General features: G+C 55.2%; 1 protein-coding gene across 1 annotated transcript in view; it reads left to right on the top strand.

Annotated features, from left to right (window-relative positions):
* The window catches only part of LOC137307495 (von Willebrand factor A domain-containing protein 7-like), a 35805-nt gene extending 8645 nt beyond the window's left edge, over window positions 1–27160 (top strand). The window contains exons 5-16 of the mRNA XM_067976836.1: window positions 1367–1553; window positions 2601–2770; window positions 4936–5048; window positions 10645–10761; window positions 13142–13339; window positions 13819–13954; window positions 14779–14931; window positions 17708–17800; window positions 19731–20002; window positions 24150–24286; window positions 24908–25067; window positions 26358–27160. Of these exons, the coding sequence (XP_067832937.1) occupies window positions 1367–1553; window positions 2601–2770; window positions 4936–5048; window positions 10645–10761; window positions 13142–13339; window positions 13819–13954; window positions 14779–14931; window positions 17708–17800; window positions 19731–20002; window positions 24150–24286; window positions 24908–25067; window positions 26358–26753 (2132 nt within the window). The 3' untranslated portion in view covers window positions 26754–27160. The remainder of the gene's footprint in view (window positions 1–1366; window positions 1554–2600; window positions 2771–4935; window positions 5049–10644; window positions 10762–13141; window positions 13340–13818; window positions 13955–14778; window positions 14932–17707; window positions 17801–19730; window positions 20003–24149; window positions 24287–24907; window positions 25068–26357) is intronic.
* Window positions 27161–27975: the final 815 nt, after the last annotated feature.

Below are 27975 nucleotides of genomic sequence, written 5' to 3'. Positions count from 1 at the left end.
GAGAGTCAGCCTGGATTACGGGGCTCAAGTCTCTGGGGTGGGGGCTCGAACCCCCACCCACTGGATTACTAGACCAATAACATCACCAGTACTGGACTCGGATCCACCGATAGAATCGATTTTTAGCATTTCCACCTCAGCCATTAACTTGCGATATGATCTGGAGGTCCATCATCACCCATATTTCTACACACACCCAGTGCAAGAATCCTTACCAGGAATTCAGAGAGCAATGATTCTCAACCAACCTGTTCTGAAAGTGGGTTGAACCAAGGCCACAATCCACATCATCAAACTGGAAACACCTCTCAAAGTTGTGCAGCTGCCCGAGTATGGACATGCCCATGGGGGAGGGGCTAAAACCCCAATGGACCAATGGGAGAGGGGCTTAACCCCCAACAGGCCAATGGGAATGGGGCCTAACCCCCAACAGGCCAATGGGAGAGGGGCTTATCCCCCAACAGGCCAATGGGAGAGGGGATTAACCCCCAACAGGCCATTGGGAGAGGGGCTTATCTCCCAACAGGCCAATGGGAGAGGGGCTTATCCCCCAATGGGAGAGGGGCTGAAACACCCAATAGGACAATGTGACCTTGAACTGTGGCATTTGTGAACCAGAATGTCCAGACGGGCTGAAGGGGCTACAAGCCGGCTCTCAGTCCACTTAAAGAAACCAACATGACAATTTTGGGAGCATGGAAGGAGGGTCATTTGAAAGGAGTTTGACAGACCAGAAACAGAGAAGGGCCGGGGAGGATGGAGAAATTTAGTTTTTGATCCAGGGTCCAGACTCGATTTTTCCAACGTTCTCCTGACCGGCCTCCAACCTCCCACCCTCCATAGCCATCAGCTCATCCAAAACTCTGCTGCTCCGTATCCTAACTCGCACCAAGTCCTGTTCACCCATCACCCCCTGTGCTCGCTGACCTACATCGGCTCCCGGTCCGGGAACACCTCGATTTTAAAATTCTCATCCTCGTGTTCAAATCCCTCCATGGCCTCCTCGCCCCTCCCTATCTCTGTAACCTCCTCCAGCCCCTACAACCCTCCGAGATCTCTGCGTTCCTCCAATTCTGGCCTCTTGTCCATCCCCCCGATTCCCATCGCTCCACCATTGGCGGCCGTGCCTTCAGCTGCCTGGGCCCTGAGCTCTGGAATTCCCTCCCTAAACCTCTCCCCCTCTCTCCATTTTAAGAGGCTCCTTAAAACCTCCCTCTTTGACCACCTTTTGGTCACCTGTCCTAATATCTTATGTGGCTCAGAATCTGATTTACGTTCCTATGAAGCCCCTCGGGACGTTTTACTACGTTAAAGGTGTTGTCTCAATGCAAGTTGCTGTTGATGATGATTCTAATGGCGGTTCCAGGTAAATGCAGCCATGGGGGTTTGTTGGACGCCACCAGACTGCGGGATGCCAAGGGCGGAATAAACAAGGACTCCCTCAGCTCTCCGCACTCACACCTCCACAAAAAGGCAGCGGAGGTGGCAACTGAAGCAACACTTGAAGCCTTTGCTCGAATCAGAGACTCCGTGGGAGACAAACTCTTCTTAAGGTGAGGCAGAGTCAGCAGCGAATAGACAGTCCCTCAAACAGACACCACTCACAGCAAATAACTCCACAGACTAGTGTTTGATGGGACAGTGTAGAGGGAGCTTTACTCTGTATCTAACCCTGTACCTGCCCTGGGAGTGTTTGATGGGACAGTGTAGAGGGAGCTTTACTCTGTATCTAACCCTGTACCTGCCCTGGGAGTGTTTGATGGGACAGTGTAGAGGGAGCTTTACTCTGTATCTAACCCTGTACCTGTCCTGGGAGTGTTTGATGGGACAGTGTAGAGGGAGCTTTACTCTGTATCTAACCCTGTACCTGCCCTGGGAGTGTTTGATGGGACAGTGTAGAGGGAGCTTTACTCTGTATCTAACCCTGTACCTGCCCTGGGAGTGTTTGATGGGACAGTGTAGAGGGAGCTTTACTCTGTATCTAACCCTGTACCTGCCCTGGGAGTGTTTGACGGGACAGTGTAGAGGGAGCTTTACTCTGTATCTAACCCTGTACCTGCCCTGGGAGTGTTTGATGGGACAGTGTAGAGGGAGCTTTACTCTGTATCTAACCCTGTACCTGCCCTGGGAGTGTTTGATGGGACAGTGTAGAGGGAGCTTTACTCTGTATCTAACCCTGTACCTGCCCTGGGAGTGTTTGATGGGACAGTGTAGAGGGAGCTTTACTCTGTATCTAACCCTGTACCTACCCTGGGAGTGTTTGATGGGACAGTGTAGAGGGAGCTTTACTCTGTATCTAACCCTGTACCTGCCCTGGGAGTGTTTGATGGGACAGTGTAGAGGGAGCTTTACTCTGTATCTCACCCTGTACCTGCCCTGGGAGTGTTTGATGGGACAGTGTAGAGGGAGCTTTACTCTGTATCTCACCCTGTACCTGCCCTGGGAGTGTTTGATGGGACAGTGTAGAGGGAGCTTTACTCTGTATCTCACCCTGTACCTGCCCTGGGAGTGTTTGATGGGACAGTGTAGAGGGAGATTTACTCTGTACCTACCCTGGTGATAACTCTGATGGGGTGAATCCACCTGTTTTTTCTCTGTAGGTTTTTGAATATTAACAGCCCCTCCTCACTCTCCTTTGCGATTGACACCACTGGGAGTATGTCAGACGACATCAGTGCTGTAAAGCAGCGAACCATTGCCATCATCGACAGCAAGCAAGGCACCCCTCAGGAACCGTCTTTCTACACTATGGTCCCATTCAACGATCCAGGTTCAGAGCCCATCATAGAATTACATACAACATACAGCACAGGAACAGGCCATTCTGCCCATCTGGTCAGGGCCAGTGTTTATGCTCCACATGAGCCTCCTCCCTGCCTGCTTTAAATCAATGGCCTCTGGTCACTGACCAGAACTGTAACCAGTGTTTTATACAGTTCCAACATAACCTCCCTGCTCTTATATTCTATGCCTCTGATAATAAAGGAAAGTATCCCGTATGCCTTTTTAACCACCTTATCTACCTGTCCTGCTACCTTCAGGGATCTGTGGACATGCACTCCAAGGTCCCTCACTTCCTCGACACCTCTCAGTATCCTCCCATTTATTGTGCATTCCCTTGCCTTGTTTGCTCTCCCCAAATGTATTGATTTAAAGTGATTGGTAGAAGGATTTGAGGGGAGTTGAGGAGAAATGTTTTCACCCAGAGGGTGGTGGGGGTCTGGAACTCACTGCCTGAGAGGGTCATTTAAAAAGTACCTGGATGTGCACCTGATGAGCCGTGGCCTGCAGGGCTACGGACCAAGAGCTGGAAAGTGGGATTAAGCTGGATAGCAATTTTTCGGCAGAAGCGGACACGATGGGCTGAATGGCCTCCGTCTGTGCTGTAACTTTCTATGATTCTATCATCCCCACCCACATGCATCTTTTTTGCACCTCCCCTATACCCTTTTTATATTATGGAGACCAGAACTGTGCACAGTGCTCCAAGTGTGGTCTAACCAAGGTATATGGAGACCAGAACTGTGCACAGTGCTCCAAGTGTGGTCTAACCCAGGTATACGGAGACCAGAACTGTGCACAGTGCTCCAAGTGTGGTCTAACCAAGGTATATGGAGACCAGAACTGTGCACAGTGCTCCAAGTGTGGTCTAACCCAGGTATATGGAGACCAGAACTGTGCACAGTGCTCCAAGTGTGCCATTCAGTGACCATTGTAGTTATCGGTCCTGCTCTCTTGGTTAGGGCCCAAAGGCCACCAGTTGCCCTCTGGTACAATATAGGAACAGGAGTAGGCCATTCAGCCCCTCGTGCCTGCTCCACCATTTGATAAGATCATGGCTGATCTGTGATCTAACTCCATATACCTGCCTTTGGCCCATATCCCTTAATACCTTTGGTTGCCAAAAAGCTATCAATCTCAGATTTAAATTTAGCAATTGAGCTAGTATCAATTGCCGTTTGCGGAAGAGAATTCCAAACTTCTACCACCCTTTGTGTGCAGAAATGTTTTCTAATCTCACTCCTGAAAGGTCTGGCTCTAATTTTTAGACTGTGCCTCCTACTCCTAGAATCCCCAACCAGCGGAAATAGTTTCTCTCTATCCACCCTATCCGTTCCCCTTAATATCTTATAAACTTCGATCAGATCACCCCTTAACCTTCAAAACTCCAGAGAATACAACCCCAATTTGTGTAATCTCTCCTCGTAACACTCAAGGGCCGTGCTGGCGGTGTGAGACCACACAGCGAGTGTCGGCAGGATGCCCACGAGGGCATCACAATCCCGAGACCAAGATATTGTCACCCAACATATGCACACCTTTCCAGCAGAGGTCACTGAATCGTCCCACACCGGGCGGTGATCTCCCGCTCCGTGTCTCCCGGTCCCACACCGGGCGGTGATCTCCCGCTCCGTGTCTCGGTCCCACACCGGGCGGTGATCTCCCGCTCCGTGTCTCCCGGTCCCACACCGGGCGGTGATCTCCCGCTCCGTGTCTCCCGGTCCCACACCGGGCGGTGATCTCCCGCTCCGTGTCTCGGTCCCACACCGGGCGGTGATCTCCCGCTCCGTGTCTCTCGGTCCCACACCGGGCGGTGATCTCCCGCTCCGTGTCTCCCGGTCCCACACCGGACGGTGATCTCCCGCTCCGTGTCTCTCGGTCCCACACCGGGCGGTGATCTCCCGCTCCGTGTCTCCCGGTCCCACACCGGGCGGTGATCTCCCGCTCCGTGTCTCTCGGTCCCACACCGGGCGGTGATCTCCCGCTCCGTGTCTCCCAGTCCCACACCAGGCGGTGATCTCCCGCTCCGTGTCTCTCGGTCCCACACCGGGCGGTGATCTCCCGCTCCGTGTCTCTCGGTCCCACACTGGGCAGTTTGGGCCTGATTGATTTGTGAACTCCACAAAACATCATCAATTCTCGTTATTATTGCAGGTTTTGGGCCCGTTTATAAAACCACAGATCCAGTTCTCTTCAAGAAGTACATCTCAGCACTGACAGTCGGTGGTGGCGGAGACACCCCCGAATTGTGCCTGAGTGGCCTTCAGGTTTGTACAAGGGGAATCACTCCTGTATCTGGGGAGGACCCTCTAACCCCCTCTCTCACACACTCCCGTATCTGGGGAGGTCCCTCTAACCCCTCTCTCACACTCCTGTATCTGGGGAGGTCCCTCTAACCCCTCTCACACACTCCTGTATCTGGGGAGGTCCCTCTAACCCCCTCTCTCTCACACTCCTGTATCTGGGGAGGTCCCTCTAACCCCTCTCACACACACTCCTGTATCTGGGGAGGTCCCTCTAACCCTCTCTCTCTCACACTCCTGTGTCTGGGGAGGTCCCTCTAACCCTCTCTCTCTCACACTCCTGTATCTGGGGAGGTCCCTCTAACCCCCTCTCTCTCACACTCCTGTGTCTGGGGAGGTCCCTCTAACCCCCCCTCTCTCACACTCCTGTATCTGGGGAGGTCCCTCCAACCCCTCTCTCACACTCCTGTATCTGGGGAGGTCCCTCTAAACCCCTCTCTCTCACACTCCTGTATCTGGGGAGGTCCCTCTAACCCCTCTCTCACACACTCCTGTACCTGGGGAGGTCCCTCTAACCCCCTCTCTCTCACACTCCTGTACCTGGGGAGGTCCCTCTAACCCCTCTCTCTCACACACTCCTGTATCTGGGGAGGTCTCTCTAACCCCTCTCTCACACGCTCCTGTATCTGGGGAGGTCCCTCTAACCCCCTCTCTCTCACACTCCTGTATCTGGGGAGGTCCCTCTAACCCCCCTCTCTCACGCTCCTGTATCTGGGGAGGTCCCTCTAACCCCTCTCACACACTCCTGTATCTGGGGAGGTCCCTCTAACCCCTCTCTCTCACACTCCTGTATCTGGGGAGGTCCCTCTAACCCCTCTCTCTCACACTCCTGTATCTGGGGAGGTCCCTCTAACCCCTCTCTCTCACACTCCTGTATCTGGGGAGGTCCCTTTAACCCCCTCTCTCTCACACTCCTGTATCTGGGGAGGTCCCTCTAACCCCCTCTCTCACACTCCTGTACCTGGGGAGGTCTCTCCAACCCCTCTCTCACATTCCTCTATCTGGGGAGGTCTCTCTAACCCCTCTCTCCCACACTCCTGTATCTGGGGAGGTCCCTCTAACCCCTCTCTCTCACACTCCTGTACCTGGGGAGGTCCCTCTAACCCCTTTCTCTCACACTCCTGTATCTGGGGAGGTCCCTCTAACCCCTCTCTCTCACACTCCTGTATCTGGGGAGGTCCCTCTAACCCCTCTCTCTCACACTCCTGTATCTGGGGAGGTCCCTCTAAACCTTCTCTCACACTCCTGTATCTGGGGAGGTCCCTCTCACCCCTCTCTCTCACACTCCTGTATCTGGGGAGGTCCCTCTAACCCCTCTCTCTCACACTCCTGTACCTGGGGAGGTCCCTCTAACCCCTCTCTCACACACTCCTGCATCTGGGGAGGTCTCTCTAACCCCTCTCTCACACACTCCTGTATCTGGGGAGGTCCCTCTAACCCCTCTCTCTCACACTCCTGTACCTGGGGAGGTCCCTCTAACCCCTCTCTCTCACACTCCTGTACCTGGGGAGGTCCCTCTCACCCCTCTCTCTCACACTCCTGTACCTGGGGAGGTCCCTCTAACCCCTCTCTCTCACACTCCTGTACCTGGGGAGGTCCCTCTAACCCCTCTCTCACACGCCTGTATCTGGGGAGGTCCCTCTAACCCCTCTCTCACACACTCCTGTGTCTGGGGAGGTCTCTCCAACACCTCTCTCTCACACTCCTGTATCTGGGGAGGTCCCTCTAACCCCCTCTCTCTCTCACTCCTGTATCTGGGGAGGTCTCGCTAACCCCTCTGTCACACTCCTGTATCTGGGGAGGTCCCTCTAACCCCTCTCTCTCACACTCCTGTACCTGGGGAGGTCCCTCTAACCCCTCTCTCTCCCACTCCTGTATCTGGGGAGGTCCCTCTAACCCCTCTCTCTCACACTCCTGTACCTGGGGAGGTCCCTCTAAACCCCTCTCTCTCCCACTCCTTTATCTGGGGAGGTCCCTCTAACCCCTCTCTCACACTCCTGTACCTGGGAAGGTCCCTCTAACCCCTCTCTCACACTCCTGTACCTGGGGAGGTCCCTCTAACCCCTCTCTCACACTCCTGTACCTGGGGAGGTCCCTCTAACCCCTCTCTCACACTCCTGTACCTGGGGAGGTTCCTCTAACCCCTCTCTCTCACACTCCTGTACCTGGGGAGGTCCCTCTAACCCCTCTCTCTCACACTCCTGTATCTGGGGAGGTCCCTCTAACCCCCTCGCACACACTCCTGTACCTGGGGAGGTCTCTCTAACCCCTCTCTCTCACACTCCTGTATCTGGGGAGGTCCCTCTAACCCCTCTCTCTCACACTCCTGTACCTGGGGAGGTCCCTCTAACCCCTCTCTCTCACACTCCTGTACCTGGGGAGGTCCCTCTAACCCCTCTCTCTCACACTCCTGTATCTGGGGAGGTCCCTCTAACCCCCTCGCACACACTCATGTACCTGGGGAGGTCTCTCTAACCCCTCTCTCTCACACTCCTGTACCTGGGGAGGTCCCTCCAACCCCTTTCTCTCACACTCCTGTATCTGGGGAGGTCCCTCTAACCCCTCTCTCACACTCCTGTATCTGGGGAGGTCCCTCTCACCCCTCTCTCTCACACTCCTGTATCTGGGGAGGTCCCTCTAACCCCCTCTCTCACACACTCCTGTATCTGGGGAGGTCCCTCTAACCCCTCTCTCTCACACTCCTGTACCTGGGGAGGTCCCTCTAACCCCTCTCTCACACACTCCTGTATCTGGGGAGGTCTCTCTAACCCCTCTCTCTCACACTCCTGTATCTGGGGAGGTCCCTCTAACCCCCTCTCTCTCACACTCCTGTATCTGGGGAGGTCCCTCTAACCCCTCTCTCTCACACTCCTGTACCTGGGGAGGTCCCTCTAACCCCTCTCTCACACTCCTGTATCTGGGGAGGTCCCTCTAACCCCTCTCTCACACACTCCTGTGTCTGGGGAGGTCTCTCTAACCCCTCTCTCTCACACTCCTGTATCTGGGGAGGTCCCTCTAACCCCTCTCTCTCACACTCCTGTACCTGGGGAGGTCCCTCTAACCCCTCTCTCTCCCACTCCTGTATCTGGGGAGGTCCCTCTAACCCCTCTCTCTCACACTCCTGTACCTGGGGAGGTCCCTCTAAACCCCTCTCTCTCCCACTCCTTTATCTGGGGAGGTCCCTCTAACCCCTCTCTCACACTCCTGTACCTGGGAAGGTCCCTCTAACCCCTCTCTCACACTCCTGTACCTGGGGAGGTCCCTCTAACCCCTCTCTCACACTCCTGTACCTGGGGAGGTCCCTCTAACCCCTCTCTCACACTCCTGTACCTGGGGAGGTTCCTCTAACCCCTCTCTCTCACACTCCTGTACCTGGGGAGGTCCCTCTAACCCCTCTCTCTCACACTCCTGTATCTGGGGAGGTCCCTCTAACCCCCTCGCACACACTCCTGTACCTGGGGAGGTCTCTCTAACCCCTCTCTCTCACACTCCTGTATCTGGGGAGGTCCCTCTAACCCCTCTCTCTCACACTCCTGTACCTGGGGAGGTCCCTCTAACCCCTCTCTCTCACACTCCTGTACCTGGGGAGGTCCCTCTAACCCCTCTCTCTCACACTCCTGTATCTGGGGAGGTCCCTCTAACCCCCTCGCACACACTCATGTACCTGGGGAGGTCTCTCTAACCCCTCTCTCTCACACTCCTGTACCTGGGGAGGTCCCTCTAACCCCTTTCTCTCACACTCCTGTATCTGGGGAGGTCCCTCTAACCCCTCTCTCACACTCCTGTATCTGGGGAGGTCCCTCTCACCCCTCTCTCTCACACTCCTGTATCTGGGGAGGTCCCTCTAACCCCCTCTCTCACACACTCCTGTATCTGGGGAGGTCCCTCTAACCCCTCTCTCTCACACTCCTGTACCTGGGGAGGTCCCTCTAACCCCTCTCTCACACACTCCTGTATCTGGGGAGGTCTCTCTAACCCCTCTCTCTCACACTCCTGTATCTGGGGAGGTCCCTCTAACCCCCTCTCTCTCACACTCCTGTATCTGGGGAGGTCCCTCTAACCCCTCTCTCTCACACTCCTGTACCTGGGGAGGTCCCTCTAACCCCTCTCTCACACTCCTGTATCTGGGGAGGTCCCTCTAACCCCTCTCTCACACACTCCTGTGTCTGGGGAGGTCTCTCTAACCCCTCTCTCTCACACTCCTGTATCTGGGGAGGTCCCTCTAACCCCCTCTCTCTCACACTCCTGTATCTGGGGAGGTTCCTCTAACTCCTCTCTCTCACACTCCTGTATCTGGGGAGGTCTCGCTAACCCCTCTGTCACACTCCTGTATCTGGGGAGGTCCCTCTAACCCCTCTCTCTCACACTCCTGTACCTGGGGAGGTCCCTCTAAACCCCTCTCTCTCACACTCCTGTACCTGGGGAGGTCCCTCTAACCCCTCTCTCTCCCACTCCTGTATCTGGGGAGGTCCCTCTAACCCCTCTCTCTCACACTCCTGTATCTGGGGAGGTCCCTCTAACCCCTCTCTCACACTCCTGTATCTGGGGAGGTCCCTCTAACCCCTCTCTCACACACTCCTGTGTCTGGGGAGGTCTCTCTAACCCCTCTCTCTCACACTCCTGTACCTGGGGAGGTCCCTCTAAACCCCTCTCTCTCCCACTCCTGTATCTGGGGAGGTCCCTCTAACCCCTCTCTCACACTCCTGTACCTGGGCAGGTCCCTCTAACCCCTCTCTCACACACTCCTGTATCTGGAGAGGTCCCTCTAACCCCTCTCTCACACACTCCTGTATCTGGGGAGGTCCCTCTAACCCCTCTCTCACACACTCCTGTATCTGGGGAGGTCCCTCTAACCCCTCTCTCACACACTCCTGTATCTGGAGAGGTCCCTCTAACCCCTCTCACACACTCCTGTATCTGGAGAGGTCCCTCTAACCCCCTCTCTCTCACACTCCTGTATCTGGGGAGGTCCCTCTAACCCCTCTCTCACACACTCCTGTATCTGGGGAGGTCCCTCTAACCCCTCTCTGTCACTCTCCTGTACCTGGGGAGGTCCCTCTAACCCCCTCTCTCACACACTCCTGTATCTGGGGAGGTCCCTCTAACCCCTCTCTCACACACTCCTGTACCTGGGGAGGTCCCTCTAACCCCCTCTCTCACACTCCTGTATCTGGGGAGGTCCCTCTAACCCCTCTCTCACACTCCTGTATCTGGGGAGGTCCCTCTAACCCCTCTCTCACACTCCTGTATCTGGGGAGGTCCCTCTAACCCCTCTCTCACACACTCCTGTATCTGGGGAGGTCCCTCTAACCCCTCTCTCACACACTCCTGTATCTGGGGAGGTCCCTCTAACCCCTCTCTCACACACTCCTGTATCTGGGGAGGTCCCTCTAACCCCCTCACACTCTCCTCTCTGTGGGGAGGTCCCTCTAACCTCCCACAATCTCCTCTCTATGGGGAGCTCCCTCTGAGTCTACATGGTCTGGATCAGTAACTCCCAGAGCGCGAACTCTGCCTGACCCTAGTTTACGGGAGATCTTTCTCCTTTCTCCTTTCGCAGCTCTTACTGACAAACGCCGCTCCCAACTCTGAAGTCTTTGTCTTCACTGATGCACCGGTGAAGGATGAATATCTGAAGAGCACCATCCTAGCTCTGATCGAGCAGACTCACTCCCGGGTAAGTGATTAGCACACCATTGGACGGATATTCTCCTCGTTCTGGACTCCCCCACCAGAGGAAATAGTTTCTCTCCATCCACCCTATCAAATCCTTAAATCATCTGAAACCCCTCGATTAGATCACCCCTTAATCTTCTACACTCGAGGGAATACAAGCCCAGTCTGTGCAACCTGTCCTCGTAATTTAACTCTTTTAGCAGATTTCGTGTCTGCGGGACCCGTACCCCAATGAGAGTCGGTGTGTGTGGGACCCGTACCCCAGTGAGAGTCGGTGTGTGTGGGACCCGTACCCCAGTGAGAGTCGGTGTCTGTGGGACCCGTACCCCAGTGAGAGTCGGTGTGTGTGGGACCCGTACCCCAGTGAGAGTCGGTGTCTGTGGGACCCGTACCCCAGTGAGAGTCGGTGTGTGTGGGACCCGTACCCCAGTGAGAGTCAGTGCCGTCAGAAGCGTTGGGGTTTGGATTTTTTTTTTATTCGTTCATGGGATGTGGGCGTCGCTGGCGAGGCCGGCATTTATTGCCCATCCCTAATTGCCCCTTGAGAAGGTGGTGGTGAGCCGCCTTGAACCGCTGCAGTCCGTGTGGTGAAGGTTCTCCCACACTGCTGTTAGGAAGGGAGTTCCAGGATTTTGACCCAGCGACGATGAAGGAACGGCGATATATTTCCAAGTCGGGACGGTGTGTGACTTGGAGGGGAACGTGCAGGTCGTGTTGTTCCCATGTGCCTGCTGCTCTTGTCCTTCTAGGTGGTAGAGGTCGCGGGTTTGGGAGGTGCTGTCGAAGAAGCCTTGGCGAGTTGCTGCAGTGCATCCTGTGGATGGTACACACTGCAGCCACGGTGCGCTGGTGGTGAAGGGAGTGAATGTTTAGGGTGGTGGATGGGGTGCCAATCAAGCGGGCTGCTTTATCCTGGATGGTGTCGAGCTTCTTGAGTGTTGTTGGAGCTGCACTCATCCAGGCAAGTGGAGAGTATTCCATCACACTCCTGAATTGTGCCTTGTAGATTGTGGAAAAGCTTTGGGGAGTCAGGAGGTGAGTCACTCGCCGCAGAATACCCAGCCTCTGACCTGCTCTTGTAGCCACAGTATTTCAATGGCTGGGCCAGTTAAGTTTCTGGTCAATGGTGACCCCCAGGATGTTGATGGTGGGGGATTCAGCGATGGTAATGCCTTTGAATGTCAAGGGGAGGTGGTTAGACTCTCTCTTGTTGGAGATGGTCATTGCCTGGCACTTATCTGGCGCGAATGTCACTTGCCACTTATGAGCCCAAGCCTGGATGTTGTCCAGGTCTTGCTGCATGCGGGCTCGGACTGCTTCATTATCTGAGGGGTTGCGAATGGAACTGAACACTGTGCAATCATCAGCGAACATCCCCATTTCTGACCTTATGATGGAGGGAAGGTCATTGAAGCAGCTGAAGATGGTTGGGCCTAGGACACTGCCCTGCGGAACTCCTGCAGCAATGTCCTGAGGCTGAGATGATTGGCCTCCAACAACCACTACCATCTTCCTTTGTGCTCGGTATGACTCCAGCCACTGGAGAGTTTTCCCCCTGATTCCCATTGACTTCAATTTTACTCGGGCTCCTTGGTGCCACACTCGGTCAAATGCTGCCTTGATGTCAAGGGCAGTCACTCTCACCTCACCTCTGGAATTCAGCTCTTTTGTCCATGTTTGGACCAAGGCTGTAATGAGGTCTGGAGCCGAGTGGTCCTGGCGGAACCCAAACTGAGCATCGGTGAGCAGGTTATTGGTGAGTAAGTGCCGCTTGATAGCACTGTCGACGACACCTTCCATCACTTTGCTAATGATTGAGAGTAGACTGATGGGGCAGTAATTGGCCGGATTGGATTTGTCCTGCTTTTTGTGGACAGGACATACCTGGGCAATTTTCCACATTGTCGGGTAGATGCCAATGTTGTAGCTGTACTGGAACAGCTTGGCTAGAGGCGCAGCTAGTTCTGGAGCACAAGTCTTCAGCACTACAGCCGGGATGTTGTCGGGGCCCATAGCCTTTGTTGTATCCAGTGCACTCAGCCGTTTCTTGATATCACGTGGAGTGAATCGAATTGGCTGAAGACTGGCTTCCGTGATGGTGGGGATATCGGGAGGAGGCCGAGATGGATCATCCACTCGGCACTTCTGGCTGAAGATGGTTGCAAACGTTTCAGCCTTGTCTTTTGCACTCACGTGCTGGACTCCGCCATCATTGAGGATGGGGATGTTTGCAGAGCCTCCTCCTCCCGTTAGTTGTTTAATTGTCCACCACCATTCACGACTGGATGTGGCAGGACTGCAGAGCTTTGATCTGATCCATTGGTCGTGAATCACTTAGATCTGTCTTATTTACGGTAATGATGTGTTTTTTTGGGCTCCAGGTGTCCTTTCTGTTGACGAACCCGTCTCTCAGGAGGAGGAGGAGAAGTAACAGGAGACGTTTTGTTCGAGCAACGTCCTCTGCTCTCGAGCTCTACGACAGTCTCGCCAAGGCCTCGGGAGGGCTGGCAGTGAAGATTTCCAAGAGCGAGATCCTTGAGCTAACTTCAATCATCGATGAATCAACCAGTGGTGCCCTGGTAGAATAACTTTGCATCTCCCTAGCAACCAAGCTGCCCCTGTAGTCAGGGTTGAGTGGGGGTAGACCAGTTCTCTATGGCTCAAATCCCCGACTTTATTTACCACGGAGGGGAATCCAGTCCCATTAACCGACTCCCTTATCTCCCAACACTGTGGCGGTACTGGGAACATGAGAAGGCCATTCAGCCCCTCGAGCCTGTTCTCCCATTCAATGAGATCATGGCGGATCTGGTGGGGTCCAAGCTGAAGCCTTACCGACTGAGTCTTGGACAACAACCTGCATTTATATAGCGCCGTTAACGTAGTAAAACTTCCCGAGGTGCTTCACAGCAGCGATTATCAAACAGAATTTGACACCGAACCACATAAGGACAGCTGTCAAATTGTTTTCTCCATTCGAGGCGACGGCCACATCTGGAGGGGGGAATGAACCGATCGCGTGGCCTGGGATGTTAGTAACAAATTGTTGCCTCTGCAGGTCACCCTGTTGCAGTTTACAAACGATCGTCCAGATTTGCAAAAACCTGTCATCTGTCATGTGGACGTCTCACTCGAGAATGTCACCATCTACGTTTCTGGGAATCCGAACAATGTCATCATCACCGACCCCAAAGGTGAGGTCACTTCTTGACAATAACTGCGTCTAACCTGAGTTTCCTCAACTCCTGAAGGTGCCAACAATCCCCGGGGTACGGGTCCCACACACACCGACTCTCACCGGGGTACGGGTCCCACAGACACCGACTCTCACTGGGGTACGGGTCCCACACACACCGACTCTCACTGGGGTACGGGTCCCACACACACCGACTCTCACTGGGGTACGGGTCCCACAGACACCGACTCTCACTGGGGTACGGGTCCCACACACACCGACTCTCACTGGGGTACGGGTCCCACAGACACCGACTCTCACTGGGGTACGGGTCCCACACACACCGACTCTCACTGGGGTACGGGTCCCACAGACACCGACTCTCACTGGGGTACGGGTCCCACAGACACCGACTCTCACTGGGGTACGGGTCCCACACACACCGACTCTCACTGGGGTACGGGTCCCACACACACCGACTCTCACTGGGGTACGGGTCCCACACACACCGACTCTCACTGGGGTACGGGTCCCACACACACCGACTCTCACTGGGGTACGGGTCCCACACACACCGACTCTCACTGGGGTACGGGTCCCACACACACCGACTCTCACTGGGGTACGGGTCCCACACACACCGACTCTCACTGGGGTACGGGTCCCACACACACCGACTCTCACTGGGGTACGGGTCCCACAGACACCGACTCTCACTGGGGTACGGGTCCCACACACACCGACTCTCACTGGGGTACGGGTCCCACAGACACCGACTCTCACTGGGGTACAGGTCACTCAGACATTGTACCCCACCTTAAATCCACTATTATTTCCTGACAGGTGTAAATCAGACCGTTGTGGAGGGATCTGGAAGTTTGGCAACAGCAAAATCTTTTGGGAACCTGCAGATAATCCGACTCCATTCCCCAATCAAACCTGGAGACTGGAATCTTCAAATCCGTTCCTACCGAGCGTATTCAGTGAGAGTCAGTGGTGAGTGAAGGATTGTATCAGGGAAAGAGACTCTGCCGAACCCCAAAACCCCGATATAACAACCACCGAACCCCAACACCCCGATATAACAACCACCGAACCCCAACACCCCGATATAACAACCACCGAACCCCAACACCCCGATATATAAACCACCGAACCCCAACACCCCGATATATAAACCACCAAACTCCAACACCCCGATATATAAACCACCGAACCCCAACACCCCGATATATAAACCACCGAACCCCAACACCCCGATATATAAACAACCGAACCCCAACACCCCGATATATAAACCACCAAACTCCAACACCCCGATATGTAAACCACCGAACTCCAACACCCCGATATATAAACAACCGAACCCCGACACCCCGATATATAAACCACCGAACCCCAACACCCCGATATATAAACCACCGAACCCCAACACCCCGATATATAAACAACCGAACCCCAACACCCCGATATATAAACCACCGAACCCCAACACCCCGATATATAAACCACCGAACCCCAACACCCCGATATATAAACCACCGAACCCCAACACCCCGATATATAAACCACCGAACCCCAAAACCCCGATATATAAACAACCGAACCCCAACACCCCGATATATAAACCACCGAACCCCAACACCCCGATATATAAACCACCGAACCCCAACACCCCGATATATAAACCACCGAACCCCAACACCCCGATATAACAATCACCGAACCCAACACCCCGATATATAAACCACCGAACCCCGACACCCCGATATATAAACAACCGAACCCCAACACCCCGATATATAAACCACCGAACCCCAACACCCCAATATATAAACCACCGAACCCCAACACCCCGATATATAAACCACCGAACCCCAACACCCCGATATATAAACCACCGAACCCCAACACCCCGATATATAAACCACCGAACCCCAACACCCCGATATAACAACCACCGAACCCCAACACCCCGATATATAAACCACCGAACCCCAACACCCCGATATATAAACCACCGAACCCCGACACCCCGATACATAAACCACCGAACCCCAACACCCCGATAAATAAACCACCGAACCCCGACACTCCGATATATAAACCACCGAACCCCAACACACCGATATATAAACAACCGAACCCCAACACACCGATATAACAACCACCGAACCCCAACACACCGATATATAAACCACCGAACCCCAACACCCCGATATATAAACCACCGAACCCCAACACCCCGACATATAAACCACCGAACCCCAACACCCCGATATATAAACCACCGAACCCCAACACCCCGATATATAAACCACCGAACCCCGACACCCCGATATATAAACCACCGAACCCCAACACCCCGATATAACAACCACCGAACCCCAACACCCCGATATATAAACCACCGAACCCCGACACCCCGATATATAAACAACCGAACCCCAACACCCCGATATAACAACCACCGAACCCTAACACCCCGATATATAAACCACCGAACCCCGACACCCCGATATAACAACCACCGAACCCCAACACCCCGATATATAAACAACCGAACCCCAACACCCCGATATATAAACCACCGAACCCCAACACCCCGATATAACAACCACCGAACCCCAACACCCCGATATATAAACCACCGAACCCCAACACCCCGATATATAAACCACCGAACCCCAACACCCCGATATAACAACCACCGAACCCCGACACCCCGATATATAAACTACCGAACCCCAACACCCCGATATATAAACCACCGAACCCCAACACCCCGATATATAAACCACCGAACCCCAACACCCCGATATATAAACCACCGAACCCCAACACCCCGATATAACAACCACCGAACCCTGACACCCCGATATATAAACCACCGAACCCCAACACCCCGATATAACAACCACCGAACCCCGACACCCCGATATATAAACCACCGAACCCCAACACACCGATATAACAACCACCGAACCCCAACACCCCTATATATAAACCACCGAACCCCAACACCCCGATATATAAACCACCGAACCCCAACACCCCGATATATAAACCACCGAACCCCAACACCCCGATATATAAACCACCGAACCCCAACACCCCGATATATAAACCACCGAACCCCAACACCCCGATATATAAACCACCGAACCCCAACACCCCGATATATAAACCACCGAACCCCGACACCCCGATATAACAACCACCGAACCCCAACACCCCGATATATAAACCACCGAACCCCGACACCCCGATATATAAACCACCGAACCCCAACACCCCGATATAACAACCACCGAACCCCGACACCCCGATATATAAACTACCGAACCCCGACACCCCGATATATAAACCACCGAACCCCGACACCCCGATATATAAACCACCGAACCCCGACACCCCGATATATAAACCACCGAACCCCGACACCCCGATATATAAACCACCGAACCCCAACACCCCGATATATAAACCACCGAACCCCAACACCCCGATATATAAACCACCGAACCCCAACACCCCGATATATAAACCACCGAACCCCGACACCCCGATATATAAACCACCGAACCCCTACACCCCGATATATAAACCACCGAACCCCAACACCCCGATATATAAACCACCGAACCCCGACACCCCGATATATAAACCACCGAACCCCAACACCCCGATATATAAACTACCGAACCCCGACACCCCGATATAACAACCACTGAACCCCAACAAGTTAAAATGCTCTCTCTTGTGCCCTTAGGCCAGAGTCTGATCGACTTCTCATTCAATTTTGTCGAAGCCTTCGAAGGCCCACACCCTGGTCTCATCCCCATCACCGGGCGGCCCAGAGCAGGTGAGTTTATTGATCAAGAGCCGCTGGGGTCCCACAGACACCGACTCTCACTGGGGTACGGGTCCCACACACACCGACTCTCACTGGGGTACGGGTCCCACACACACCGACTCTCACTGGGGTACGGGTCCCACAGACACCGACTCTCACTGGGGTACGGGTCCCACACACACCGACTCTCACTGGGGTACGGGTCCCACACACACCGACTCTCACTGGGGTACGGGTCCCACAGACACCGACTCTCACTGGGGTACGGGTCCCACACACACCGACTCTCACTGGGGTACGGGTCCCACAGACACCGACTCTCACTGGGGTACGGGTCCCTCACACACCGACTCTCACTGGGGTACGGGTCCCACAGACACCGACTCTCACTGGGGTACGGGTCCCACACACACCGACTCTCACTGGGGTACGGGTCCCACAGACACCGACTCTCACTGGGGTACGGGTCCCACACACACCGACTCTCACTGGGGTACGGGTCCCACACACACCGACTCTCACTGGGGTACGGGTCCCACACACACCGACTCTCACTGGGGTACGGGTCCCACAGACACTGACTCTCACTGGGGTACGGGTCCCACAGACACTGACTCTCACTGGGGTACGGGTCCCACACACACTGACTCTCACTGGGGTACGGGTCCCACACACACTGACTCTCACTGGGGTACGGGTCCCACAGACACCGACTCTCACTGGGGTACGGGTCCCACACACACCGACTCTCACTGGGGTACGGGTCCCACAGACTCCCCACACACACCGACTCTCACTGGGGTACGGGTCCCACAGACTCCAGTCTCCCCAGTGCCCAGACGGTGAGGGTCAGCAGGGGTTCCCACTGTGAAGGGCATCACAGCCGACCTCAATTCCATCCCCACCCCCTCCCCTCACAGGGGACACTGCAGACTGATCAGGAGCAGGAAAAGGCACTGATTGTTACCTCTCCCCACCCAGACTGGGATCAGCACAGTCTGGGGATGGATCACAGGACCCTCTGCTCTGAAATGGAAGATTCAGCAGAGAGGAAGTGATGTCACGAGACTCGGGGAGGGGCAATTGTGTCTTCAATAAAACAGACCGGGGACTGAGTGTTCATCACATCTCCACACTGGAGTTCATCAAAATTACTGAACGCCTGGGGAAATATCACCAATTCCCTCTACACTGTCCCATCAAACACTCCCAGGGCAGGTACAGGGTTAGATACAGAGTAAAGCTCCCTCTACACTGTCCCATCAAACACTCCCAGGGCAGGTACAGGGTTAGATACAGAGTAAAGCTCACTCTACACTGTCCCATCAAACACTCCCAGGGTCAGGTACAGGGTTAGATACAGAGTAAAGCTCCCTCTACACTGTCCCGTCAAACACTTCCAGGGCAGGTACAGGGTTAGATACAGAGTAAAGCTCCCTCTACACTGTCCCATCAAACACTCCCAGGGCAGGTACAGGGTTAGATACAGAGTAAAGCTCCCTCTACACTGTCCCATCAAACACTCCCAGGGCAGGTACAGGGTTAGATACAGAGTAAAGCTCCCTCTACACTGTCCCATCAAACACTCCCAGGGCAGGTACAGGGTTAGATACAGAGTAAAGCTCCCTCTACACTGTCCCATCAAACACTCCCAGGGCAGGTACAGGGTTAGATACAGAGTAAAGCTCCCTCTACACTGTCCCGTCAAACACTCCCAGGGCAGGTACAGGGTTAGATACAGAGTAAAGCTCCCTCTACACTGTCCCATCAAACACTCCCAGGGCAGGTACAGGGTTAGATACAGAGTAAAGCTCCCTCTACACTGTCCCATCAAACACTCCCAGGGCAGGGACAGGGTTAGATACAGAGTGGTTTCGAGGTATGTAGCCCACCTGCTCTCACTCCTGATTCTCTCTGATTGTCCCGGACCCTCTCTCAGGTATAAAGGCCACGTTGATGATTTCTCTGACTGGTCTCTCAATTTACCCGAACTCATCAATCATCGGATTATCCCTGGTCGATATTAACGGGAGGACCTTGGAGAACGGAACGATCCTGAATGAGACGGAATCGGCCGAGACCTACCTGGTGGAGATCGAGTCAGTGCCCACAATCTCGTTCTTTGTCCTGCTCAGAGGGCACGACGGGAGTGGGAATGTTTTGCAGAGACAGAGCACGACCCTGAACTCAGCCTGTAATGTAACACTGAAGGTACTGCCCCCAAATTACAAGAGGGAGTCTCTCCATCAGGGACCCCGGTTATAGAGAGAGTCTCTCCATCAGGGCCCCCTTTTATAGAGGGAGTCTCTCCATCAGGGCCCCCTTTTATAGAGGGAGTCTCTCCGTCAGGGCCCCCTTTTATAGAGGGAGTCTCTCCATCAGGGACCCATTTTATAGAGGGAGTCTCTCCATCAGGGACCCCTTTTATAGAGAGTCTCTCCATCAGAGACCCCTTTTATAGAGAGAGTCTCTCCATCAGGGACCCCTTTTATAGAGAGAGTCTCTCCATCAGGGACCCCGGTTATAGAGAGAGTCTCTCCATCAGGGACCCCTTTTATAGAGAGAGTCTCTCCATCAGGGACCCCTTTTATAGAGAGAGAGTCTCCCCGTCAGGGACCCCTTTTATAGAGAGAGTCTCTCCATCAGGGACCCCGGTTATAGAGAGAGTCTCTCCATCAGGGACCCCTTTTATAGAGAGAGTCTCTCCATCAGAGACCCCTTTAATAGAGAGAGTCTCTCCATCAGGGACCCCTTTTATAGAGAGAGTCTCTCCATCAGGGACCCCGGTTATAGAGAGAGTCTCTCCATCAGAGACCCCTTTTATACAGAGAGTCTCTCCATCAGGGACCCCTTTTATAGAGTCTCTCCATCAGGGACCCCTTTAATAGAGAGAGTCTCTCCGTCAGGGACCCCTTTTATAGAGAGAGTCTCTCCATCAGAGACCCCTTTTATAGAGGGAGTCTCTCTCTCCGGACCCCGGTTATAGAGGGAGTCTCTCTCCGGACCCCGGTTATAGAGGGAGTCTCTCTCTCTCTCTCAGGGCCCCGGTTATTGAGGGAGTCTCTCTCTCTCTCTCCCCGGACCCCGGTTATAGAGGGAGTCTCTCTCTCTCTCCGGACCCCGGTTATAGAGGGAGTCTCTCTCTCTCTCCGGACCCCGGTTATAGAGGGAGTCTCTCTCTCTCTCAGGGCCCCGGTTATAGAGGGAGTCTCTCTCTCTCTCTCAGGGCCCCGGTTATAGAGGGAGTCTCTCTCTCTCTCTCTCTCTCTCTCTCAGGGCCCGGTTATAGAGGGAGTCTCTCTCCCTCTCTCTCTCTCTCTCTCAGGGCCCCGGTTATAGAGGGAGTCTCTCTCTCTCTCTCTCGGACCCCGGTTATAGAGGGAGTCTCTCTCTCTCTCTCAGGGCCCCGGTTATAGAGGGAGTCTCTCTCTCTCTCTCTCCGGACCCCGGTTATAGAGGGAGTCTCTCTCTCTCTCTCTCTCCGGACCCCGGTTATAGAGGGAGTCTCTCTCTCTCTCTCTCCGGACCCCGGGTATAGAGGGAGTCTCTCTCTCTCTCTCTCCCGGACCCCGGTTATAGAGGGAGTCTCTCTCTCTCTCCGGACCCCGGTTATAGAGGGAGTCTCTCTCTCTCTCTCTGCCCGGACCCCGGTTATAGAGGGAGTCTCTCTCTCTCTCTCTCTCTCCGGACCCCGGTTATAGAGGGAGTCTCTCTCTCTCTCTCTCTCTCGGACCCCGGTTATAGAGGGAGTCTCTCTCTCTCTCTCTCTCCCGGACCCCGGTTATAGAGGGAGTCTCTCTCTCTCTCTCTCTCTCCGGACCCCGGTTATAGAGGGAGTCTCTCTCTCTCTCTCTCCCCGGACCCCGGTTATAGAGGGAGTCTCTCTCTCTCTCCGGACCCCGGTTATAGAGGGAGTCTCTCTCTCTCTCTCTGCCCGGACCCCGGTTATAGAGGGAGTCTCTCTCTCTCTCTCTCTCTCCGGACCCCGGTTATAGAGGGAGTCTCTCTCTCTCTCTCTGCCCGGACCCCGGTTATAGAGGGAGTCTCTCTCTCTCTCTCTCCCCGGACCCCGGTTATAGAGGGAGTCTCTCTCTCTCTCTCTCCAGACCCCGGTTATAGAGGGAGTCTCTCTCTCTCTCTCCGGACCCCGGTTATAGAGGGAGTCTCTCTCTCTCTCTCCCCGGACCCCGGTTATAGAGGGAGTCTCTCTCTCTCTCTCTCTCTCTCCGGACCCCGGTTATAGAGGGAGTCTCTCTCTCTCTCTCTCTCTCTCCGGACCCCGGTTATAGAGGGAGTCTCTCTCTCTCTCTCTCTCTCTCCGGACCCCGGTTATAGAGGGAGCCTCTCTCTCTCTCTCCGGACCCCGGTTATAGAGGGAGCCTCTCTCTCTCTCTCCAGACCCCGGTTATAGAGGGAGCCTCTCTCTCTCTCTCTCCCGGACCCCGGTTATAGAGGGAGTCTCTCTCTCCTCTCTCTCTCTCTCTCCCTGGACCCCGGTTATAGATGGAGCCTCTCTCTCTCTCTCCCCGGACCCCGGTTATAGAGGGAGTCTCTCTCTCTCTCTCTCCCCGGACCCCGGTTATAGAGGGAGTCTCTCTCTCTCTCTCTCTCCAGACCCCGGTTATAGAGGGAGTCTCTCTCTCTCTCTCTCTCCGGACCCCGGTTATAGAGGGAGTCTCTCTCTCTCTCTCCCCGGACCCCGGTTATAGAGGGAGTCTCTCTCTCCCTCTCTCTCTCTCTCTCTCCCTGGACCCCGGTTATAGAGGGAGTCTCTCTCTCTCTCTCTCCCCGGACCCCGGTTATAGAGGGAGTCTCTCTCTCTCTCTCTCTCCAGACCCCGGGTATAGAGGGAGTCTCTCTCTCTCTCTCTCCAGACCCCGGGTATAGAGGGAGTCTCTCTCTCTCTCTCTCTCTCTCTCTCCGGACCCGGGTTATAGAGGGAGTCTCTCTCTCTCTCTCTCTCCGGACCCCGGTTATAGAGGGAGTCTCTCTCTCTCTCTCTCCGGACCCCGGTTATAGAGGGAGTCTCTCTCTCTCTCTCTCTCCGGACCCCGGTTATAGAGGGAGTCTCTCTCTCTCTCTCTCCCCGGACCCCGGTTATAGAGGGAGTCTCTCTCTCTCTCTCTCCGGACCCCGGTTATAGAGGGAGTCTCTCTCTCTCTCTCTCCGGACCCCGGTTATAGAGGGAGTCTCTCTCTCTCTCTCTCCGGACCCCGGTTATAGAGGGAGTCTCTCTCTCTCTCTCTCTCTCCCGGACCCCGGTTATAGAGGGAGTCTCTCTCTCTCTCTCTCTCCGGACCCCGGTTATAGAGGGAGTCTCTCTCTCTCTCTCCGGACCCCGGTTATAGAGGGAGTCTCTCTCTCTCTCCCCGGACCCCGGTTATAGAGGGAGTCTCTCTCTCTCTCTCCGGACCCCGGTTATAGAGGGAGTCTCTCTCTCTCTCTCCGGACCCCGGTTATAGAGGGAGTCTCTCTCTCTCTCTCCCCGGACCCCGGTTATAGAGGGAGTCTCTCTCTCTCTCTCCCCGGACCCCGGTTATAGAGGGAGTCTCTCTCTCTCTCTCCCCGGACCCCGGTTATAGAGGGAGTCTCTCTCTCTCTCTCTCTCTCCAGACCCCGGTTATAGAGGGAGTCTCTCTCTCTCTCTCTCTCTCCGGACCCCGGTTATAGAGGGAGTCTCTCTCTCTCTCTCCGGACCCCGGTTATAGAGGGAGTCTCTCTCTCTCTCTCTCTCCGGACCCCGGTTATAGAGGGAGTCTCTCTCTCTCTCTCTCCCCGGACCCCGGTTATAGAGGGAGTCTCTCTCTCTCCCTCTCCGGACCCCGGTTATAGAGGGAGTCTCTCTCTCTCTCTCTCTCCGGACCCCGGTTATAGAGGGAGTCTCTCTCTCTCTCTCTCTCTCCGGACCCCGGTTATAGAGGGAGTCTCTCTCTCTCTCTCTCCGGACCCCGGTTATAGAGGGAGTCTCTCTCTCTCTCTCTCCGGACCCCGGTTATAGAGGGAGTCTCTCTCTCTCTCCCTCTCCGGACCCCGGTTATAGAGGGAGTCTCTCTCTCTCTCTCTCCGGACCCCGGTTATAGAGGGAGTCTCTCTCTCTCTCTCCCCGGACCCCGGTTATAGAGGGAGTCTCTCTCTCTCTCTCCCTCTCCGGACCCCGGTTATAGAGGGAGTCTCTCTCTCTCTCTCTCCGGACCCCGGTTATAGAGGGAGTCTCTCTCTCTCTCTCTCTCTCTCTCCGGACCCCGGTTATAGAGGGAGTCTCTCTATTCGCTGCGATCGGTGCATGGTGGGATTAAATTAGCAGGATGCGCAGGGTTTAGTTCAGTGGCCCGTCCAATCGAAATCTGTCTGCTTCCAGGTGGAGGGGGATGACATCGTCCTATCGGGACAGGAGTTCAACGTATCGTACACCCTGACCTTAGAGGGACCTTCTACAACTTATGACCTCGTCGTGAGAAACAACCAGAACTTCATACATCAAATCAGCCCGTCCAGGTTAGCGCTCAGCAAAGGGGGCAGCACGGGTTAGATACAGAGTAAAGCTCCCTCTACACTGTCCCATCAAACACTCCCAGGGCAGGTACAGCACGGGTTAGATACAGAGTAAAGCTCCCTCTACACTGTCCCATCAAACACTCCCAGGGCAGGTACAGGGTTAGATACAGAGTAAAGCTCCCTCTACACTGTCCCGTCAAACACTCCCAGGGCAGGTACAGGGTTAGATACAGAGTAAAGCTCCCTCTACACTGTCCCGTCAAACACTCCCAGGGCAGGTACAGGGTTAGATACAGAGTAAAGCTCCCTCTACACTGTCCCATCAGACACTCCCAGGGCAGGTACAGGGTTAGATACAGAGTAAAGCTCCCTCTACACTGTCCCATCGAACACTCCCAGGGCAGGTACAGGGTTCGATACAGAGTAAAGCTCCCTCTACACTGTCCCATCAAACACTCCCAGGGCAGGTACAGGGTTAGATACAGAGTAAAGCTCACTCTACACTGTCCCATCAATGTGCCTTTGCTCCAACTTTGGAACGTGTGTGTTCAGTGTTATCACTCCTGCTGTGCTCATCCCTGTTTAATGCTCTCTCCCTCTCTCCCTCTCCTTCCCTCTCAGAGTGACTATCGGGGTGAACACGAGTGCCCAGGGCTCGGCCTATTTCTTCGTCCCCAATGCGACAGAGCCCGGAGTGACCGTCACCATCACCATCGAGGCTTCGTCCGCAGAAACGGGTGACTTCAGTTACAGGATTCTACAAGTGACCGTCAGAGACCAGGTAATGAGAGAGGGAGAGAGGGAGCGCGACAGAGGGAGAGAGGGAGCGCGACAGAGGGAGAGAGGGAGCGCGACAGAGAGAGAGAGGGAGCGCGACAGAGGGAGAGAGGGAGCGCGACAGAGGGAGAGAGGGAGCGCGACAGAGGGAGAGAGGGAGCGCGACAGAGGGAGAGAGGGAGCGCGACAGAGGGAGAGAGGGAGCGCGACAGAGGGAGAGAGGGAGCGCGACAGAGGGAGAGAGAGTCCGCCTGCCTGGGCTTCACTTTACCTGTGGGAGTGGGAGATCAGCTGCTCTCAGATGCCGGTGAATGAACTGACCGGGGTGGGGGGTCAAACCCCGGGAGGGAGAGGAGGGTTGGGTGGGGGGGCCGTGATCCCAGCAGGAGTCCTTCTGTCTGCGGAGACCCCTCCTGACCGAGCTCCCTCACCCGCTCCTGCTTGAAATATGTTGGTCGTCTCAAGGAACCTCCGTCTGCGAGTCAGCCCTGGCTCAATGGGGTAGAACCCTCCCTCTGTGGGGCAGAAGATCATGGGTTCGAGCCCCCAGTCCAGAGACTTCAGCACCATAATCCAGGCCGACACTCCCAGTACAAGTACCGAGGGAGCGCCGCACTGTCGGAGGGTCAGTGCCGAGGGAGCGCCGCGCTGTCGGAGGGTCGGTGCTGAGGGAGCGCCGCGCTGTCGGAGGGTCGGTGCCGAGGGAGCGCCGCGCTGTCGGAGGGTCGGTGCCGAGGGAGCGCCGCGCTGTCGGAGGGTCGGTGCCGAGGGAGCGCCGCGCTGTCGGAGGGTCGGTGCCGAGGGAGCGCCGCGCTGTCGGAGGGTCGGTGCCGAGGGAGCGCCGCGCTGTCGGAGGGTCGGTGCCGAGGGAGCGCCGCGCTGTCGGAGGGTCGGTGCTGACCAAAGTAGGATTGATGCTGTTGGACCAATCCGTGTCCAGACTTTACCTCATCCTGTGCCCTCTTATCTATCTCTCTATCTTCCCCCTCTCCCTTTCTCTCCCCACCCCCTCTATCTGTCACATCCCCCCTCTTCTCTCTCTCTCTCCTCCCTCCTCTCTTCCCCCCCCTCTATCTGTCACTTTCCCCCTCCCCTCTCTCTCTTTCCCTCTATCCTCCTCTCCCCATTCCTCTCTCCATCCTTCACTCTTCATTTCTCTTTCCCCCCCTCCCCTCTCTCTATCTCCCCCTTCTATGTCTCTCACTCTGTCGCTCCCCCTGATCTGCAGCTGGGTGGAATCCAGGGCCGAGATACCCCATCGCCTTCACCCTGACATCTCCCCCCCCCCCAACAGGTGGAGGACCTGAGCTCCCCGAACTGCACCATTGCCCAACTGCTCAAAACCTGCTCCTTCAACTCAAGTGCCAACTGCAGCCGGGAACCATGGAACATGGAGGCAAGAATCACCGACCGGGGAACGGGCATCGCCAATATATACACGCGGCTCGGCAACGGCAGCCTGGAGACGCGAGAGGTGGAGACCGGGGAGGGGAACACCACTTTCGTTAATTACACCGCCTCTTGCTGCTTCCCCGAGGTGGAGCTGATCGCTGTCGACTTGGTTGGGAATGTTGGGAAGTGTGTGGTGAAAGCGGAGCCGCCCAGATCAACCGGCCAGTGCTGGAGCCAGCCCGCCATCTACCGCACGGTGGCTTCATGTCTGCTGCTCTGTCTCCTCATCTTCCAGTAGAAACTCTTGGGCTGGCCATTGGAAGGCAAAATGGCTCTGGGCGCCGTTGGGCACTGGGCGCCATTGGGCACTGGGCGCCATTGGGCTCTGGGCGCCATTGGGCTCTGGGCGCCATTGGGCTCTGGGCGCCATTGGGCACTGGGCGCCATTGGGCACTGGGCGCCATTGGGCTCTGGGCGCCATTGGGCACTGGGCGCCATTGGGCACTGGGCGCCATTGGGCTCTGGGCGCCATTGGGCACTGGGTGAGAGTCAGTATCTATGGTGGGGGGAAATTTAGAGGGAATCAATAAACTAGACATTGTGCTGCTTCTATTCCAGAGCAGGATTTTGTGGTGGGAGTTTTCACGGATGGAGTGAGGGTTGTAAATGTTATAATGACGAGAATCCACAATATATTTGGGGTGTGAGACAGAATAGTGTCGCGTCTCCGTTTATTTGTGACAAGCACCCACAGAGTAACGGACTCTGTCTGTGGGGATGCCCCTTCCCTCACACGGAGCCCAGCGTCCAGTCACTGACTGGCTCGTGGACCCGGTCCAAACAAGGTCACGGCCAATTAGCTGACCCAATATTGGGCCGACTGAGCTCAGTCGTCCTGATCGAGCTCACATCCTGAGCACTCTGGGTAACACATCAGTGAGCCCCCAAACAAACCAATTACAGAACAGAACAGGGACAGAGTCCCAGGGACAGAGACTGAGGGGAGAGTCTTTCAAAAAGGAACTGCACCTCGCTGGGAACGGGATTGGAAGACCGGAACAGAGCGAAATAATTCAATGCTCCCTGGGACACGAAGGAGGCTGTTCAGGAAACCCTGGCTGATTTCCCCCTCCCTCAGGCTGATTCCCCGTCCCTGGGGTGAGACCAGTTCACTCCGCACAGGCCGGGGATGAACCCTGGGCCTTTTCTGCTCTGTGTGAGGGAACACAGTGAATCTCGAGGGAGGTAAAGGACAGTTCCCTCCCAGGAAAGGGTCAAGGGGGCAAGGGTCACAGGAAAGGGTCGAGGGGAGCAAGGGTCACAGGAAAGGGTCGAGGCGGCAAGGGTCGAAGGGAGCAAGGGTCACAGGAAGGGGTCGAGGGGAGCAAGGGTCACAGGAAAGGGTCGAGGTGGCAAGGGTCACAGGAAAGGGTCGAGGGGAGCAAGGGTCACAGGAAAGGGTCGAGGTGGCAAGGGTCACAGGAAAGGGTCGAGGGGAGCAAGGGTCACAGGAAAGGGTC

Source organism: Heptranchias perlo, unplaced genomic scaffold (genome assembly GCF_035084215.1).
Source record: "Heptranchias perlo isolate sHepPer1 unplaced genomic scaffold, sHepPer1.hap1 HAP1_SCAFFOLD_1014, whole genome shotgun sequence".
NCBI lineage: Eukaryota > Metazoa > Chordata > Chondrichthyes > Hexanchiformes > Hexanchidae > Heptranchias > Heptranchias perlo.
This window is presented reverse-complemented; position numbering and strand designations above follow the sequence as displayed.